The sequence below is a fragment of the Cottoperca gobio genome, chromosome 22, assembly GCF_900634415.1.
Source record: "Cottoperca gobio chromosome 22, fCotGob3.1, whole genome shotgun sequence".
In the NCBI taxonomy this organism is placed as follows: Eukaryota; Metazoa; Chordata; class Actinopteri; order Perciformes; family Bovichtidae; genus Cottoperca; species Cottoperca gobio.
The window spans coordinates 8408638-8428555 of NC_041376.1; the positions used below are offsets into that span (position 1 = coordinate 8408638).

The 19918-nt window shown below is 39.8% G+C and overlaps 1 protein-coding gene across 1 annotated transcript; it reads right to left on the reverse strand.

The window, feature by feature from the left end:
• Positions 1–103: 103 nt before the first annotated feature.
• On the reverse strand, positions 104–5961 carry zmpste24 (zinc metallopeptidase, STE24 homolog). The gene is made up of 9 exons (XM_029461369.1): positions 5524–5961; positions 4541–4687; positions 4044–4247; positions 3618–3770; positions 3129–3270; positions 2882–3051; positions 1968–2072; positions 1699–1842; positions 104–1582 (listed from the first exon to the last, which is right to left on the reverse strand). The coding sequence occupies exons 1-9, from the start codon at positions 5629–5631 to the stop codon at positions 1358–1360; spliced, it is 1398 nt and encodes a 465-aa protein (XP_029317229.1). The 5' UTR covers positions 5632–5961; the 3' UTR covers positions 104–1357.
• Positions 5962–19918: the final 13957 nt, after the last annotated feature.

Sequence of the window (19918 nt, forward strand, 5' to 3'; positions counted from 1 at the left end):
CCTAAATAAGGGATGTAGCCATGTTCTGACATTCATAGAAACACAAGCTTACTTTATATTTAAATAAATGTATCTAACAAATAAAACCATCAACCATATCAAATGCTTTTAAGTATTTTATTCAATGCAGCAAAGAAAGTACACAGTCCCTTCGCTGAACAAACCAAACACTGGCTCATGTGGTGAAAAGAACCTTGCAGACGCCATTCCTCAAGTCCCCTATAAATACTTTGCTTGCCAGGCAAGTCTGGACTCACTCCGGCCCAAAACCAAGAGAAGAAACTAGGAAACACTGCATCAACTTAAAATTTCAAACCACATTCAACACTTTTCACAATTCACATCATACGCCATTACTCTACTCATTAAAGTTACATATGTACAGGTATGGTTGGAACCTCTTCAGCAAGCAAGTGCTTTAGAAAAAATAAAACAAGATCCCCCCAGTTTATGTAAAAAATGAAAAGTCTAACCTAAATTCAAATGATAATTTGTTGCCGCTCTGTTCATAATGTGTTTATTATATGAACAAAACAGGACCCCACATTTTTTCACTGAGACAAAGTATCTACATAGTTTCTCTTGCAAAACTGAGAATTTGAGTTGATGACTAGATTAACGTTTTTACTCTTGAGTTTGCCTGGAATTATTTCTAAAGAAGCAACAGTTGCGCTTGAGACAAATCAAATCCGGCCTGTGTCTGCAAAAAGCATCGTCATAAGTGCGTATGAAGTTGTCCATCATGCCTTTTATTTTTTTATTTTATTTTTTTACATCCATAATAAATAAAACTCAGTATACTTGTAGGATCAACCACTTTATAAGCTTAAAAATATACTTTAGACTAACTGTCGGATGTTAAGTACGCATCACAACAGAAACACTTAATTCTGTAAGTAAAATTTCAGGTTTAAATGAAATGTAGTTCTTTTTTTTTTTATTCTAAAAAGTCAAAGTAATAATCAAATTGTACAGAAATAAAATACTTTCAAGAACTAAAGCTTCAGGTCAATCTGCAAAATGTGAATGTTGCTCAGACAGATAGCTTTTGCTAAACACACATTGCCCAGATGTATTGCTCTCAGCAAGTGCATATTAGGTGTCTCTAGAGAAAGAGCGGAGAGTTCAGTTCAGGCAAAACATTTCTTTAGGCTGGCTTGTGCTGATATGTTTTGGTTTTGTTTAAAACAAAGTTTCAAAAGGGAACAAAATTGAAAGTATGGCAAGTAGAGAAATGACTAAAACAAGATGGGTGGGGGGGTAGGTAGAAAAAGACCTGGGTGCATCACAGGGCCAGCAGAGGTCTGCGGAGGCCTTTTGGAGGAGGCAGCGGACACACCTCCCCCTTCCATCCCCATCAGTCCTGCTTGATGCTGCCCAGTGCTCTGAGGCGCTCCAGGAGGGGAGGGTGGGAATAGTGCCACATGGAGAACAACCAGTCAGCCACAGGGAAGCCCAGGTTGTCCTTGTTGAGCTTAATGAGGGCAGAGTAGAGCTCGGAGGCTTTGCCCATGGCGCGTGCAAAAGCATCTGCCTGGAACTCAAACCTGCGACTCAGGACCGTCAGACAGAAGGACAAGAGCTGCAAAGACAAAATATATAAACATCTGAATATGTGAGGACATCAGTAGTGAAATAATGAAAATATATCAACAGCTTAAAAACGAATGGAAACAATAGTTGCCAACCCACACTCACCTCATTGTACGGGGAGAAGATGAACTGGAAGATAATCATCAAGCCTATTAATGTAGGTTGGCTGTCATTGAAGCCAAAAGCTACAAACAGCTCCTTACGTCCAATCATAACAGCAAACAGGGAGAAGCACAAGAAGGAATTCATCTGCAGAAAGAACAGAATCGACAGATGTTATTTGCATATCAACTGACGTCTGAACATTTGATCGCGTGTAATAAGGCCAAGTTGTCGCTTTGTTGTGGTGCAGACATCGAGAGACAATTCATCACCTGACTGATGACGATGTTCTTGACAGTGTGGCCAAGCTTCCAGTGGCCAAGCTCGTGACCCAGGACTGCAAGGATCTCTTGGTTGTTGCATCCTTGTTTCTTGTTCTATAAGAGTGTTTGTGAGAAAACAACACTGTTGAATTACACAGAAAGACAACACAAAAGCAATCTTATGACAGTCAGGTCACAGGAATCCCTACAGCAGCCAGTTTGAACATTAACTGTTGACACTTAAGCTTTAAGTCGCTGAGTTAACAAAAGATGTTCTCTTGGGCTCGTTGTTCCGGTCTTTGAGGTGTTAATTCTAATTATACATTGTATTTCATACCTATTGCATTTCTAGGTTCTGATACTTTAAATATAAGGACTTATCAAGGATAATTTAAAATGTGTGAAATGTGGGGGGAAATATGTTCAACGCTATTAAAGGCAATTGTAATTCTGCTATATTATATTATTTTAATTCTGCAATTTTATCTGCTACTTTATACTATTTTAATTCGGCTATTTTTATAATGGTACTTCAGAGTCATTTACATCAACACTGTGATTATTGTACTGTAAATGCTCTTATTCTGTCTAATCTTGTACTAATTGTTATGTTTTTGCTGTGAAGCACTTTGGGCTGCAATTCTTGTATGAAAGGTGCTATACAAATAAAGCTTATTATTATTATTACTTAAAATGATGTCAAGTCAAGAAATGATATGATGATTCTTGAAGTCCAAAGAGAGGATGCATGTTGTTGATAATTAAGCTGCCGTTTTACAAAATCATGGAGTACTGTCGAGGAAAACTGATAATCCCTAAAGATCAAAGTGCCACAAAAAACCTTTTCAAAGCTTTTAAAAGAACCCTGGTTTGTTTGAGTGCAATAAGAACTTTCTTCTGAATAAAGTTAATGGCTTTTTAACCTTGGGCTTGGCATCGCTGGATGCATCCTCTCTCTCTGGCTGCTCGGGCTGTGGCTCTCCAGACTTGTTGAGAGGCGAGTAGTCTTCCAGCAGAGTGTCAAACAGCACAATGCGTTTGTTCTTGAAGAACCCATAGAAGTACGCATTGCTGTGTGATGAACGCTTAGAACCTGGAAATATGACAATTTAAGAGTAGTGCATCTACAACCAACCTGTAGAGATAATACAAATATCTTAAAGAGTTTACCTTCAACTACATAAACCTTGGTGAGGGGGAAGCTTATACTCTTGGCCATATCCTCAATGTCTGTCTTCAGCTCTCCTTCTGGCAAAGGAGTGAACTTGTCAAACAGAGGAGCAATGTAGTCAGCGTATATCGTTACAAGTACCTGAGAGAACAGGAGAAGAGGCGATGCATTGTAAAGAACTGTTAGTAACAAACAACCAGCCAAAGTGTAACTACAGAGTATTATTACAGTATTACAGGTCATTCAGCAGACGCTCTTATCCAGAGCGACTTACAGTCAACTAACTACAGGGACAGTCCCCCGGGAGCAACTCAGGGTTAAGTACCTTGCTCAGGGGTACAATGGTGGCAGTCCTGGTATGTGACGCTGTATTACTTTTGAGCTACTCCCAAATAACCAAACAAAGTACACATTCCTTTATGAACATGTCTTTTCTACATGTTCACTCGTTGTTTAACAGGTGAACACGAGGAGAATGCAGCACTTACCAGAGAAACCGCCAGGGTGAAGAGCCAGGCATAGATGAAAAAGTAGTCTCCACCAATCTTGATGATGTAGAGGAGCAGCGAGGTGACAGGGAGCAGGATACATTGGGTCACAATAAACTTCTTCACAGCGTCCTTAAGGAAGAACCCCAATGTCTGAGAGAAAGACAAGACATTAGTATAAAAACAGAAAAATAATAGAAAAACATGTGTGTGCGTGACTAACAGTTGCCTGGGTCTTAAACTAGTACTAGTATTAATCACACTAGACTTCAGATGTGGCTCTAAATAGTTTGTAGTTTACTTGTTCACAGAGAAAGCTTCTGTGGTCTGCTTGAATTCAGATCAGTTACAAAAGATTATAATAATGACAAGCTTAAACAAAAGTCCTGTAGCATTGATAGTGTGAGTGCTGCTCAGCGAGTGTACCTGCTGGTTAAAGCCATGCTTCTCCTCAATCACAAATGTGTTGTACACACTCCAGGGAAGTCCAGTAAAGGCACTGAACAGGGTGGCAAGCGTCAGAAACACGAGCGACTGGGTGATCTCGTAATCTGAACCAAATCCTATGCGAATCGTCACAGAACCAGCGACATCCCATAGAAATGGGATTCCACCCAGGAGCAGGATCAACTAAAAGGTTGTGGACATAACATAAGTCATTTAAATAACAAATTAAACATGTGGCTAAAACATAAATATAACACTTATTATATTAAACTGAATATTTATGGTAACATAAACAATAACCCTTTTATAATACCAATCTGAGTAATCGCTCCCATTTGAATTGACACAAGTATAGCACAGACCTTTTGACACTCGCAGCCCACTTATTTCAACACATCCTTAGTAACTAGACAGATTGTGAAAATACAACATTTTTGTCAAGCAATCTAAGGCTTTTCATTTTCTGGTTGTCTTACCGTCCCTTCAGTCTCAGAGTAGAGTCCAGACCAAAAGCTGAAGTTGCTTTTATCCAGCTGATAAAGACGTGACTTCTCGAATGTTTCAGAATCCATGATCTTCCCGAGTTCCTGTGGCACATGTGTTGTTGATCTGTATATACTCCTCTGTGAAGGGGAGAGAGTTCAGCACCAATGATATATATCAGATTGTTTTTCTTTCTTGGTTTGTTTTGTCCAGATTTATGCTCCACAAAGCACATGTCTAATTTATTTGTGTATCCTTTTCCAAGATCTAGATCTTAATTCTAATTTACCAACACATACAATCATGTGTTTTGAGTTACAGAGTTTCTTTGATATGTTAATTGATTTAAGGGTTTATTTATCTCTAAAATAATTATACTTATCAGGTCACAACTTTGGAAATACACCTAACTTAACAAAAATGAAAAAAAAAGAATATAAAATAATTATTTTGACTTCAAACTGTCCCCTTTGTTCATGCTGTCAAATAAAACTACATTGTTAATTCACTCATTTACACTTTTTGATTAAGGCAACATTATGTTCCTTGATCGATGCCATTTAATTTCGTTTTACCAAATAAAAGATAAACTCTTTATACTCGTTTCAGAAACATACATGTCTGCAAACATCTGTCAACTGCATCTCAACACTGATTTAATATAAACTGAGGTGAAATATAATCAATCATATTCTTGGAAGAACTTTGTAAAGAGGAAACACTACTGACCATTTCAACATGTGTACACATGTGCAGGTTATTGAGTAAACATAATCGTGATATAATGCTGTCATGCCAGAAGTGTACAAAACTGTTAAATAAACTTGTATTACTGTTAAGTTTGCAAGAAAATAAAACAACCACGGGTTCAGTTTCCTAACGTTTTCTTCTTCAATTTGATTGCGGGTTGTTTTCCCTCGAAAAACACATTTAGCTACAAAGCAGGAACTTTGAGTCTGACAAATGATTAACTTACCTGTCTGTAAGAAAGGTATGCCTCCCATAAATACACCGTCCATGAAAATCCCAAAACAGCATAAAATATCTGTTTCTCCACCGGGAGGTCAAATATACTTTCAACCATCTTTGCTCTGTTTTTGGTCTATGTTGTTGGAGCAGGGCTGACTAGCTCGCAGGCTAACGCTAATGTTAACGTTACCTAGCCTGACTGGTAGTTTTAGGCTAGCAGCTACTTAGCTTCCACTCTACACACAAACAAACAGACAACCCTGTGAAGTTCAATAATGGGAACACCGTCCCCACGTTAAATCGACAGATACCGACTAAAAATGTTAACTTGGAAATTTCTGCATCCAGTTTCCATTCCTAAATCAAGGCTTTTACATCTAATATCATTCCATTCATGCGAGAGGTGACGTGTGGCAACAAATTCTACCCGTGGAAACAAAGACTACTATGACTTTGGTTCCGCAGCTGATTTATTGTAGTTGTGACAAACTCATTGAAGTAAACCACACGTCTTAATACGAACTTTGCTTCTTCGAAAACTCAAGAAAAAAAAGACAAATATTTTTAAATACATTTGGTAATGATGGCATTCTTCGTTAATGCGTATTTAACAATTAACGATGTTGAGTAAAGTGTGAGACTACTTTCTATTTCGACTAACATGAAACCATCAATTCATGTCTGTATGCTTTATAATAATGTTGTCTAGTATGATCCCCTGTATACTGAACCTGTATAATATTAGTTTGTTTAATTTAAAAAAGAGGAGACATGATATACAAAGTAATAAAGCTGTCAAACTGTCCGGTGAACTCTTAAATGTTTAATATTTTAAAATGATATTGTTTCTTTGTACCATTAAATTTACTCAGAAGTTTCGAAGACGTTATCTATCGCTAAATAGTCGAACATTAAATAGTCTGGTTGAAAAAATTAAACAAGAGCAGTGTTTAGTCGCTATGTCTTTCTATTATTATGACAGCTACATATGGTTGGCGTTTTGATGAGAACAAATGCAGAAGTAGAGTAAGTATTGGAGTAACTTTTGAAGTTCTCAGCTTCCTTAGAAAAAACAAATACATTACATTTTGAAGGGCAGTGAATGCTTTTTCCACTCCTAGAGATCAATCACTATTCAAAATACTTTTTGAACATGTAGGGGGCAGTAGAGGCCTGACTGTTCTGGAGAAATTGTGCCACACCTAATTGTGTGTCAAACATGTACACAGTGACTATGTGCTAAAGATTACCCAGTGTACGATCTAAATCGAAAGGACATTTGAATATATTTGTATTTACTCTGGAGAAACACTGCGGATGATGTGAACACCTCTAGCACTATGATCTAACTAGTCTTAGCAATTTTGCACTTATTGTAAATCCATTTGGATAAAGGCGTCAGCTAAATGAACTGTAATGGAGCCAGATTACAAAATATGTAGCTGCTGGTTCCCCACTCTCTGTGCAATGTGTACAGTATTCCTATACTGCAATTTTCCAGGTTTTGTGTGGTAGTTTAATTTAACACATTTGTTAAAGAATGTGCAGTCGTATAAAGGGAAATAATGAACATATTAAAACCTACTTTTTCAAACAGCGACCTTCCTGAAGGTCTCTACCATGTCAGTAGATGTTCTTTAAATTGCACATAATCCCAAACAAAGCTACAGTTAATCACATTGGCACAAACTAATTGCTACACAGTTTATGGGGTGGAGGACACAAGGCTTTGCCCGGTTGGTAATCCAGCATTTTCTTCTAAATGAACCTCAAGATTAAAATGCTTCCTTTTTGGATAAAATCTGCAATTTCAGACAATAAAATATAACAAAGGAATACTTAACTAATAGCTAATAACTAATAGCAATGATCGTTACTTGAAAAGATGTTTTCAAAGTCATAAAGAAACAAAGAAACCTTTTTATATACACTACATTTTCGATAATAGTACATTGTGTACAAAACGCTTAAATACCATTTCCCAAGCAGTGGAATTACATACAACACAACACAGATTATTTTAAATGAACTAGTTGTATTTTCAACTTTGCAAACAGCTCCTAAAATGCCCTTTCTCTGTGACTTTGAATATATAAAAAGAGTCACTTAAACAATTCAGAAAGTAAATGGGCTTTATATTCATTTCCACATTTATTTATTTTAGAAAGAGTTACATACATGTCTGCCAACATCTGTCCACTGCATCCCAACACTGAATATAAACTGAGGTGAAAAATAAGCAAACATATTCCTCAAAGACTTTGTAGTAAGGAAATGTTTTTCTTTCAGTCACATTTTCACACAACTGAGAAGGCCTTGCAATTCGCTACTGACCCTTTCTAACAATCTGAAACTGTACATTGATCTTGGAGAACTACAGTATATACACACACACACACAAACTTATGATCACAAGTTACCTTTAGGTATTATCTGAATGATTTCAAAACGAACCACTTGGATCTGATGTGCACTGTTTACACTTTATTTAATCTTAATGCTAATTTCATTTACATTATTATTTAGATTTGGCAAATTAAATAACAACAAAACCATTCTATAATTTAGGGAGAAAGAAAAATACTGATACAGCTTGTGAAAATACAAAGTAATTTGCCATAGCTATGTTAAAAAGGTGCTCAGGTAAACTAACTTCCAAGAAGCAATTTGCTGTTGTTGGTGTCTGATGGGAAGAGGTCAGGCAGGGTGGTGCTGCACACTGGTCTCCCCAGCATCACCACAGGTCTGAGGTACTGAAGCTGCTTAATAGCCAGGTCCCCACACCCCGCCAGGGCTTTGTCCAAGATGGACTTCAAATTTTGGACTGATGTGAAGTCTCCAGTCATAGCGTGGGGCTTCAGCAGTGGGGAATGAGTGCGTCTGCTGCGAGTGTGAGAGATTCCCAGCTGGTTATTTTCCTTAACCGAACAGCTGCGCCTGAAAGAGTCTCGACGTTTCACCGGCAACACATTTTTGTCTTTCGGGTTTTTCTGTTGTATGAACCTCAGGAATGAAGACTCAAAGCCTATAGGCTTATAGGTGGCAATTTCAAAAGGGCGTGGGGAAGGGCTACGAGGCTGAGTGTCTTTCAAGTTTGAAGGCGGGTCAGACAATTCATTTTTCCGTTTTAGTGGCTGGCGAACAGGAGGAGCGGACAACAGAGCTGACCCGTTCAACATTTTACTACCATCCTTGATGCCTGGCACGTCTTGGAGGCCCTCCTCAGCTGTAAAGCGCAGTGAGCACGGTGGCGAGAGGTCAACAGTGAGGGGACGAAGAAGAGGTTTGATTTTATCCAAGCTTAATCTCTCTTCCTGTTTCTGGCTGTTCTGTGTTGCTGCAGCAGAGTCTTCGGTGTGCCCACCGGTGCCCGGCTCACCGTAAAGCACCTCATCTGCACCAACAAGGACGCCATTTCTCTCAACAGGTGGAGGCTCCTCCTCTTCCTCCTCCTCTGGGAATCCCAGTGGGTCGGGATTATCCTCCTCCTGTGCATCTGCCTTGATGGGGTGTAAGCTCATGGGTGCAGTCTGTCCCCCTGTGTCTTCTGGCTCAGCCTGATACTCCATTTTGCGAACCCCATTAGGGGAACATGCTTCTGCAGCTGTTGGCCTGGCCGACTTCCTCTGAATCAGTTCCTCCAGCTGCTCAGCACTATAAACCAGCGTATCTTCATTTTTAGCAAACTCTTCCCGGCCCATGCGGTGAACCCTCAGATAGTGACGGTGCAAGCTGTTCACGTACGTGACGACAGAGTCACAATCCTGAATCATGCAAGGGTAGGTTTTGAGCATACAGCGGCCTTGGCACAACTGTAGTGCTTCTTCGTGAGATCTGAAGACGTAACGGCTAAAACTTTTTGCTCTCTCTTTTTCTCCTGACACTTTGTTCTCCACAGCAGCCTCCTCTTTCATTTCCTCTGACTGGGAAGTCAGTTCAGGCTCGGGATTTGATCCCTCCTCCTGTGTGGTGGTCGAACCAGATTCTTCTTTCTGAGGACTCTGTGGTGCGACAATGAGCTTCTTTTGGCATCCAGTAATTGACTTTTTGTGAGTGCTCTGCAGACGTACCACTAGTGAATCGTAGTACTCACAGTGACTATAAAGCGTATGTTTTTTAAGTGCATCATCATGGCTGAACACTTTTGTACAGCCTTCAAACGTGCACCTTTTTTGCTCTGGTGGTTGTGTGTGGACATCACGAGTGTGACGCACTAGGCTGCTTTTAAGGTGGTAGGAAGCACTACACTTGGCAAAGTGACACTTGTATTGAGGCTGAGGTTCATCAGAGTTCGGGAGAGGCCTTTTTTTGGCAGGTTCTTTTCGGGCTTCTGGTCTGTGATGTGCATCAAAATCATTTTCCAACAAGAGCTGCGAGCGATTGTAATGATGTATCAACTGTAGGTGGCGCACGAGGCCTCCCTGGGTGGAAAATGCTGCATCACAATTCTTCGCTACACAATGAAAAGGTTTACTGAATTTATCTAATATATAGCAGAGATTAGTTTTGGCTACCAAACGTCTTGTAGTTCTGACCCGTTTTGAACTATCCTCACTTTCTCCCTTCTGCTTATTGTCTTCGTCTTTGCGCTTTGCTTCATCCTCTTCAGATGGAGAATGATTGTCAATGTTCTGTTTACTTTTGCTTACCACGGTTGAGTTTTTTTTCTCCTGTTGGCGTTGCAACTTGGGCATGTCTTTCTTCCATACCTTTAGACCATGGGTCTTCAGGTGCAGAGTTGCATGTTTTGAGTCTTTGTTTCCCTCGTGCCGTTTATAGCTCATCTTGTTCACCAAAGTGGCACTCAGTTTATGAATCTGAATATAGTGGGTCCTCAACACACGTTTTTCTCTGTGACTCTTGGAACACAGCTCGCACACGTAAGGCATAAAGGAGGTCATCAACCTTTTGGCCTGTTCAACAGTGTGGTTATGTTTGGAGTTATAGTGTCGCAGTAAGCTGTAACTCTGAGCAGTCCTAAAGTCACAACCTTTCATCTCACAGATATATGGCTTAGCACTGGCTAATGATTCAACCCCACCTTCATCATCTGCGGATGCTTGTTCAGTCTTGACTTTTACCTTTTCCTCAGGCAGTTGTGGGGGCCTTTTTTGAAGCAACACAACAGGAGGCTTTGCCATGATTGCCTGATGAAGAGATATTTGTGATGCATTGGACTCTTGGTTGGACTGAGGGGGCTCGGTTGGCACAGTCTGAGGCAATGAAGAATTCAGGTCGAGTTTACTGAGCCCAATAAGAATTTCACTCAGAGCATCAGTTTTTGTTTGAAGGCTTGAAGAGTCGGTTTCATTGTTTTGGGGGTGAGTGGCTTCTTTTCTTTCTTTGTCAGCCTTCACAGGTTGAAATGAAGTTGAGAGCTCCTTTTTTCCCTCACCTTCTGGCTGAGTTTCAGTCTTTATCCCTTTGGACTTTGAGCCCCGCTCTTTGTCATGTTTGTGTTCTTTGTTCTCCAGTTTAAGGTGTTCTGGGTGAGCACATTTAAGATGCCTCTGGACATCTCTGGCTCTGGAGAAAGTCATGCCACACTTCTCAAAGCCACAGGTGAACTTACTTCCATCAAAACACACAGCCACCAAGGTCATTGTTGCTTTGGGGTCCTTGCCATCAGATGCTTGAAAAGAGGAGGCACAACTTACTGAGGAAGAGTTTAGGACGTCTCCATTCACAGTCTCCTCTCTATCAACTGACTTATTTAGGCGGGTTGTTGCTTCAGTAGTAACCGTCTTAAGAAGTTTCCGCCTTGCCTTCCTCTGAGCCTCAAAGTCTTCTTCAGAGAAGGTGATGTTGTGAGTGGATAAATGCTTTATAAATTCTTTTTTGGATAAATAGTATTTACTACATTCAGCGCTAGAGCAGGTAAATGCCGCATCTCTGAAATGCTGTGCTTCATGGTGATAGATTTGTCCCAAGTCGGAGTAAGTGATGTAACAGCCTTTGAGCTCACACTGGTAGTTGAGGTGGTAGCCATGGGTCTGTTTGTGCGTGACAAGCTCATTGGAAGTACTAAACTGAGCGCCACAACCTATAACCGCACACATGTAAGGCCGATCTCCATAGTGAACTCTGCGATGTCTGCGGTGATGGTGTGCAGAGACTAAATGGCGTCTGCAAAAAACACACTTCTCCCGCTTGTCTCTCATCTGCTGAAAATGTTTCACATTGTCATCACCTTTGTGCTCCGACTTTAAATGGACATACAAGTACTTAGAATGTTTAAAAATCCGAGTGCATCCAGTTCCTGGACACGGATACTCGTCCCGGTTCTGCACACTGAAGTGTTGATTGATGTATTCGAATGTTACTTGCTCGTCATCGTCCAAATTCTTCTCTTTCACAGTTTTGGCTTGTTGCACGATGTGTTGCAGAACGTCTGGGTCATGTGTGGATTTGTAATACTGCATTAAGGAAGGGTCAACGGTGATCTCACCTGGTTCAATATCATCATCCTCATCCACACGTTTCTGCCCGTCCTCTTTCTTTATGTTGTCTATGTTGAGATGTGTTTTACTCTGCACGTGTTCTTTCAGGTGAGGAACGAGTTCCTTTCGGCTCTTAAACTTTACCAAGCACACTGGGCAGGGGTGGCGGTTGCCCTCTCCGTGCCTTTTGGAGTGATGAATGATTTGGGTGTCAGTGACCGACCTCTTACAAATCTTACAGCAGAACTTGTGACTCTTGGTCTCCGATTCTCCTTGCATTTCTGGTAAGTTAGAAGACTGTTTGTTGTCCTGCAGCTCATGACCATCAACACTTCCATTTATCTTTTGATGCTCAGATTCTACTTTCACTGTGATTCCCTGTGGCTCATGTTGTTTACCCTTCTCTCGATTGTCTTCCGCCTCCTCCTCTTCCCCCTCTGACTCCGGCTTCAACCCTAGAAGGGAGATGCAGTGAGACTTAAGAGTTTTCCAGTCCCAGAATTCGGGGTCAAAAGGCCAGTATGCTTTCAGAGCTAGCAGCAACTCGCAGCGTAGCGAGTTGGGAATAACCTCGTTTTCCTGGTCATACTTTTGGTCTGGGCGTAAGTAAAGCTCCTGAAGGGACCCAAAGACCTCCGGGCTAGGGCCAAGCAGGAACTCTGTGAGTAGGCAGGCACGCAACACTTCAAGGTCCCCTGGAAGAAGGCAAGACAAGGTCTTGCAGACAGAGATCCTCGTTTCAGAGTCATCTTGCTTTGGAAGTTGAAGGGCTTTGACACAAAGTTCAACTGAGGCAGGTACCCCCATTTCCTTTGTCTGTAAATAGAGTGATATATTATTAGCATTATTTCACCTTTTTTTATTATAAGAATCACAATGTTTTACATTCATCACATTCTGAAACTCTGCAGGTAAAATTTCATTGCAATTAAAATGCCTCCTGACTAGTCTAAAAAGTAGGGAGTCTATTTGAAAGTTTTCAGTCTCCCTTCCCACCTAGTTGTGTCACCATTATGAAACATGCGAGACTCTATAGTTGTTTCCTCATGTGTAAAAGTCTCTGGTTCTTCAGATGTGGTGGAGCTTTGCTAAGAAAGCTTTTACCTCCTCAGTTTAGTTTGTGTGGCTCTTTAGCACCAAGAAAAAGAGTCTTATACAACCAAATGCACCAACTTAAATCCAGCATAACAATGGACAGCATGGCTGTTGGACTCACCTCTGTCTGAATGACACGGACCAGGCAAAGCAAATGGAGGACTGTTTTGGCAATGGCACCTAGCTGAAGGCATCGTTCCAGGAGAGACATCAGTGAGGGGTCGATCCTCCTCTGAAGCTTACTCCACAACAGAGTCAAGTCCCTTTGGATAAAAAAACAAGAACAAGACCGGTAAGTAATATTCTAATTGTCCCTTTCTCAAAAACGTACTCACGCTTGACTGATTCTCTGATGAACACACCACTTATAAAGAAACAACTTATCTGATCAGAAACTTTCCCTTTTTTTTTTTTTGGCTGGAGTCATAATGTACAATACATGCAATCCATCAAACCTGTTGGACCCAGACAGGAAGTACTCACCAGGAGCAGTACAGGCTCTGCTGCTGAAGCTGCTGCGTCAGGAATGTTGTGCACAAGATGAAGGCGGTGTTCTCCTCCCCCTCCGTCTCCAAATTGCATGTGATCTCCAGTACATCGTTACAGTCAAGTCTTGATATCTGTTCAGGGATTAAACACAACGTAGACTTTAAAAAACATTATTTGATTTATTTCATCATTTGAAATATAGAAATCAAATGTGTAATATTTCACTCTACAACCAGTGAGCAATTATGATATGCCGCATCGGTACCTGTGCCAATGTTATTAAGTGGATCAAGTATAGATCATGACGTGATGGTCATTAAATAGTTTCTTTGTCAATGTCATTACAAAATTAAATGTTTACGCTATCAGCTACACTACTTTAGGCAAAGTATTTAGTCGCACAGCAAGCCCTCATCAAACCTTACATTAACATGACTGCAATTAGTTCCACACAGTGAGGTAAATCCTTCAGACACACATGTCACTGTAATGTCCCTAGTTTGACTACCACTAGAAAAACATTTTTCAAGACATCTTAAAAGTCTAGACATTTTGATTAGTCATACACCCGAGTCAGGGAAATGTGGCAAAATATAGTACAGATGACAACAGCCCAATAATTCTCCAACATATGTACTGTATATAAAACACGAGATAAAGAGTCACTGGAGCTTATGAATATTACAGTCAATAATAATTTAGCTCTGGAATAACTGGACAAACAAGGTTTTCAATTGACTGCATACCAGTGAAAGGTGGGAGAGTTTGACAGCACTACAAAGGCAGGACCAAACATTATGATGACTGAGTGTAAGGAGGACTCCTGCTACCAAAGCATTTGTGGCTTAAAAACAAATAATAATAATAATAATAATAATAATAATAATAATAATAATAATAATAATAATATAATAATAATAATAATAATAATAATAATAATGATGATGATAATGATGATAATATGCACATATCATTGACAACTCATTGTCAGAAAAGCCAAGACTATTCTCTGTCTCAAGCTAAAAAGACCTCTAAAGTCTTTTCAAACTGTTTTCTGAGTCTTCAAACTGACTGCCAGACGGCTCAATTTGCATGTGAATTTGGGGGCTCTATTTTTGGAGACGGTGCACTTAGCTATAAATAGAGGTTTTCAATATTTTTATTATTATAAAAATGTTTGACTTGCAAATATATCCACATTTGTATTGATCATTTTAATAGTATTCATTTTAGATTGTCAGGAGGGAGATAATCGCTCTTCCTGTGTGTGCGACTGGCTGCTGATAATAGATTTTGCTTCATCTGGACTCAGACTGAGAGCTCTGGGAGACCACTGCCTGCTGTGAGCCATAAACACATCCTGCCAAAACCAGACTCTTCTTATAGCAACAGCAAGTTGAGCAGAATCTGGACATTTCAACTATTGAGCCATCACTTATAACTAACTATTACATACCATTAAATTACATACATAACTAGTTTTTATGCAATCTTGATCGCAACGTGTAGATTTTACAGCCAACTCAAAACATGCATGACCAAAAGTCTGGTGCAAATATTCTTCTCCATATTGACAAAGTCCAAGTTCTGCAATACCTCCATGATGGCCTCTTCATTGGGCAGCAGGTGGCAAAGCAGGGAGACATAAGTTTGACGAAAGGTAGCTTGGTTGGAGATGAAGCTGCATTCGGTGCAAGCTTTGGCCAGCACCACTGCCTTGGCCACTTCGCTCATCTTCTCCAGGTGCTTCACCCGCATCTCCATGAAGCCCTCGCCCTCCAAGCTGATGTATGCGTTAACTAGCGACAGAATACAAAGAACATCCAATTAGCAAACTACAATGACACGGCCAGCGTGACAATAAGCACCGTCGTGTCCAAATGAAATGACCTAGATAAATTAACTAGATCCTGACCTTCTTCTGTGTTGGTGGGCTGCCCGGTGAGGAGAGACGCAAGGACAGGGTTGCTCCATGCTCCTCCATCTCCTGTGATCTGGAGTAAAGCTTGGAGGTCTGTGCTTCCATACTGCAACAAGGTATCATGGGCAATCTGCAATACATACAATTTCAAAACAACCATTTGTTCATCTTCTTATTGAAAATTAGATCAAGAATAATAAAAACCAAATAAATTCAGCTGTTGTTTTCCTCCACAGTAGTGTTGTGATGACATAATGTCATGAGATAAGGACAAATTAACTACCTAAAAGGACCATTACTTCACACTCACTACAGAGCATACCCTAATTTGTAGGCCCAATGTATTTACCCGAAAGAATGAAGGACCTTGAACACCACTGTTCATGTCTGGAAATAAACTTGATTACCGCTTAGCTCATGCTGCCCAGTTTTCTTTAATTACTTTTCCTTTGTTGTCAATTCAGCTGACAAATGTAACTTTCTTATTTGAAATGACATCAAACAACATAACTCTTGTGATTAATCCAGTATGTATTATGCATGTATATATAATCCAGCTTTATTTGATACAGCAACTAAACTGGAAGAAGAAAATACCTACCCCTTGCTTTTTGTTTTAAACCTATATTAATTAGACTGCATCTCAGTGCGGTTATGGGTTCCCATGACTCTTGATAGTATATGTTTTGCTTAGCAAGCATTTTTCATATATAACCAACAATGAGTTAGAGGTTAGACACGCTGGTGGCTTAGACTCAACAAGGGGCAAACAGAAACAACACGGAGGCAAACACACCAGCTTTGGACATTTTGTCTCAGGCTCTCTCAGAAGGCTTTTGATAACACATGCTGAGGCAGCGACAAACACAATCGCATTTTTTCTTTTCACAAATGTATTTTCCTCAAGGATTTTAGTCTGCAACCCGTTAGCAAGCAATGTTTTCAAATAAGGTTCTCTACCTGAACAGAGTGGTGGAATTGAACCCAGGCTTCAAACGGGATTTCATTTTCAGGCACTGACAGCAACAGTTCAAAACAGCTCCTGCAAGAAATAAAAACAAGATTACAATGATTTCTGATAATGAAGATCATTCTGGACACTTTCTATTCTCAACCAAAAGGAAAACTGCAAGTAGGAAGTCTGCACATATTACTCTCAACTACAGTCTGTGATACTATCTGAAGTGTTGGTGACACAAGAAAGCATTCTCTAGCTCTGTATTAATGTTTTACAACAGTCAGCTTTACATATTCACACATTAAACATGTCAAAAAGGCTCCTTTGAAAATGGAATGAAGAGTGGTGACATGTTTTTGAGGTTGCATCACATTTGCAGTAGTTAAATTTAAATATTACACGGTAACTATCAGAAGACCCTTCATGTAAGACTTTGAATTCAGCTGAAAACACTGAAACAACATCCACTCCTCACATAAGGACTTTTGCAGATGGAAGGAGTGTGATAGGAGCCGTAGTGTGTGGGCTTGGCAATTAACCAAAAGACATTATGAATCTCTAGCCGACCTAATTAAAGTCATGTCAGTAAATGTTCATTATACTCCTCTGAAACGACTGTCATTTGGTAGGATATAATGTATCTTTTAGTACAACAAGAATCACGTTTAACCCAAAATAACTTGTTCCATGACCTATATGGAGGAAGTGAGAAAAGAAGAAGAAAATCACACACACACACACACACACACACACACACACACACACACACACACACACACACACACACACACACACACACACACACACACACACACACACACACATTAATATTCATTCCTAAACTTGATTAGTTTGGGAGAAACCTGACATTTCTAGAACAGCCGCCCTGTTCTGGAAATTTGAGAAATGGAAAAAGACAAATGACAACCCAGCTAGCTGTACATTCATACAGTCAGGTATATAAATGGTGCATACTGAGCCGTTTACACAGAGCTGAGAGGAAAAATCATTGTAAAAATGTTAATAGTTCAATATGTATATAGCATATGGAGCGCCCATTCTTGAATTCTCCCTTCTTCTAGCAATGATTGTACCATTTCCATAGAGGAGCAGGACGTATATACTGCAGTGAGAAATGGGGCCACAGTGCAGCAAAGAAACGCCCTGAAACTGCTCAGGGTTCAGAGGGTTAAGACTACATAAGGCAAACTAATAATTGCTGGCTTGTGTTGCCAGGCTACTAAAGACTTAATACATAATTGAAGCAGCTGACCTTTTAACCTCAAATACATATAGTGAACAATTAAAGTGCTCTACAACTAAAATTACTAAGTCTGTATGTGCGTGTGTATATATATAAAAAAAACTCACAAAGCTAGTCTCTTCAAAACAAGGGCCACTCTGTCGGAGTCTGCAGTGAGGTGGGATCGGGCCGCAGCAAAGCAGTTTATGGACAGACAGTAGACCTCCAGAAGAGGCAGACCATGCTCCATGGAGTTCCTGCTCCCAGCATAGTGCATTAGTGCCTATAAAACACACACAAAATGTAAACAATGAAGATAAAAAATGATGAGAAAACTATAATACTTTCAGAAAGTCACCAGATGAATGAGACATGTGTCCAGATAAACAGTGGGTTTCCTCCTGAGGAGGGGAAAACAGTCTATACCTGATCCCAGTTGACACTGTCTGGTGTGTGAGACTACTGATTGGGCCTGAGGGGATTTCACTGTACAGCATATGACAAACCTGAACCTCCAGTGAGCCAGCAATCACTAAAACACATTTTACAGCTACCCGTGTGTTGCAAGATTAATTTCCTTCCTGCATTCAACAGAATTCAAGCATAAAAAAAAGAATTTCTCGGAATTATACTAACAGGAAATAAATAAATAAATGTTACAGATAACAAGCAATAATACAGTCCAGAAACAGCTCTCTTCTCTTATCGACTCTTTACCTTTAACAGAGAGTACAATGATGATTGCAGTAAATATTGTCCCCAGGCACAGAGAAGTCAACATCTGCGGGTCTAAACCGCTGTCCCCTCTATGTAGTCTGCTACTTCACACATTAAATCATTATCACCCTTCAACGTCCCAGGAGTCCCATTTGCCAGACAGAAGAACCCTTGCTGGTTGCTGCTTGTGTCTACAGAGAAGCACTAAATTAATTCCCTTTAGTCTAAATATATGGTGTCCTCTCAAAAGGGAGCCAAGAATAAGGTCTCAACCCCCGTAGACCCATAGCAGTCTACTAATTATACCCAGAATACTCCCGACTTGTTGTTTGATATCAAACCCAAAAAACATTAAATGTATGTTCACATTTAGTCAAGAAGTTACTAAACAGTAAGTTATGTACAGTGAGAACATATGCCAGTACATAGTCTGAGGAGTGCTACTTCACGGATGCAGGTTTTTATTTTATTTTATTTTAAAGGTCTCTCTATTAGAGATCAATATCTCTTTCAATGTACATCTGGGCATGCAAGCATCGATTTAAGCAAACTTGAAAAGAAACAAGAATGTGAACTTTACCACAGCCACCATCTTAACACATAACTACTGTCAGAATGAGCTGGCAAATTAATTTCCATTCTGTATTAACTTTGGCTGGTTATTGAGTGAAAATATTTAAGCCACAGACATGGACTTGAACTTGAACTGTTTTAATGTGTAATATGACCGTGTCTATGTGGTTGTTTGACTAACTGCTGTCTGCTTTTTATGTTGTTGCTTCTTGTGTTTGTCTGGTGGACAATAAAGATATATTATATTATATTATAACCAAATTTTATTGGAAAACACGTATAAGCAGTGAACATGAAAGTGGTAGCTGTTTGTTTGTTTTATCAGGTAACGTTCATTTTTTTCCGTAATACAAATAAGAACATTTGTTTTGTTTTTAAAAAATGTACTCACTATTCTGACATTGGGAATTAGGGTCATTCAAATAAGAGTGCATCTCCATTGCTAATAAGAGAACAATTACAACATGGCATTGCCAGTTCATTATAATATAAAAACAATTAAAGAAATTGGCAGAGCAAGAGTACAACTTCTCAAAATGACCAAAATGTAATGTTGCAGTCACTATACGACGCAACAAACGAGTAAATATGGATAAACACACCGCGATGCCGCCCCGCCCCGCACACATCATGTATGATGTGCAAACTGTGGCGATGTCATGTGTATACACACACATCGGTTAGGTTTCCCGTTTTGCCAGTATGTTTAGAATAAGACGAAGCTAAACGAATTATATCAATGGTGTTACTGTAACAACTTGAACCAGCAAACAGGCAGCATACCACTCATCTGACAAATGTACATTATCATAAGGCCAATAATATAAAGTCCAATTATTTTATCGTGGAATTACATCCATACGTCAATATGAATACAAATGCATACTCTGCAATAGCTCCCTTGTTATGGACCAACCCTAAACTTGACCAGGTAGCTAGCGGGCCAGCAGCTGTCGCAGATTAGCT

Bases quoted from the DNA above. Each gene is read 5' to 3' on its own strand.
- zmpste24 (XM_029461369.1), bottom strand. From the start codon at position 5,631: ATGGTTGAAAGTATATTTGACCTCCCGGTGGAGAAACAGATATTTTAT. The intron at 4,688-5,523 runs GTAAGTTAATCA...TCCCCTTCACAG, and splicing joins CATACCTTTCTTACAGACAG to AGGAGTATATACAGATCAAC. The intron at 3,271-3,617 runs GTAAGTGCTGCA...CTGTTCTCTCAG, and splicing joins TCACCCTGGCGGTTTCTCTG to GTACTTGTAACGATATACGC.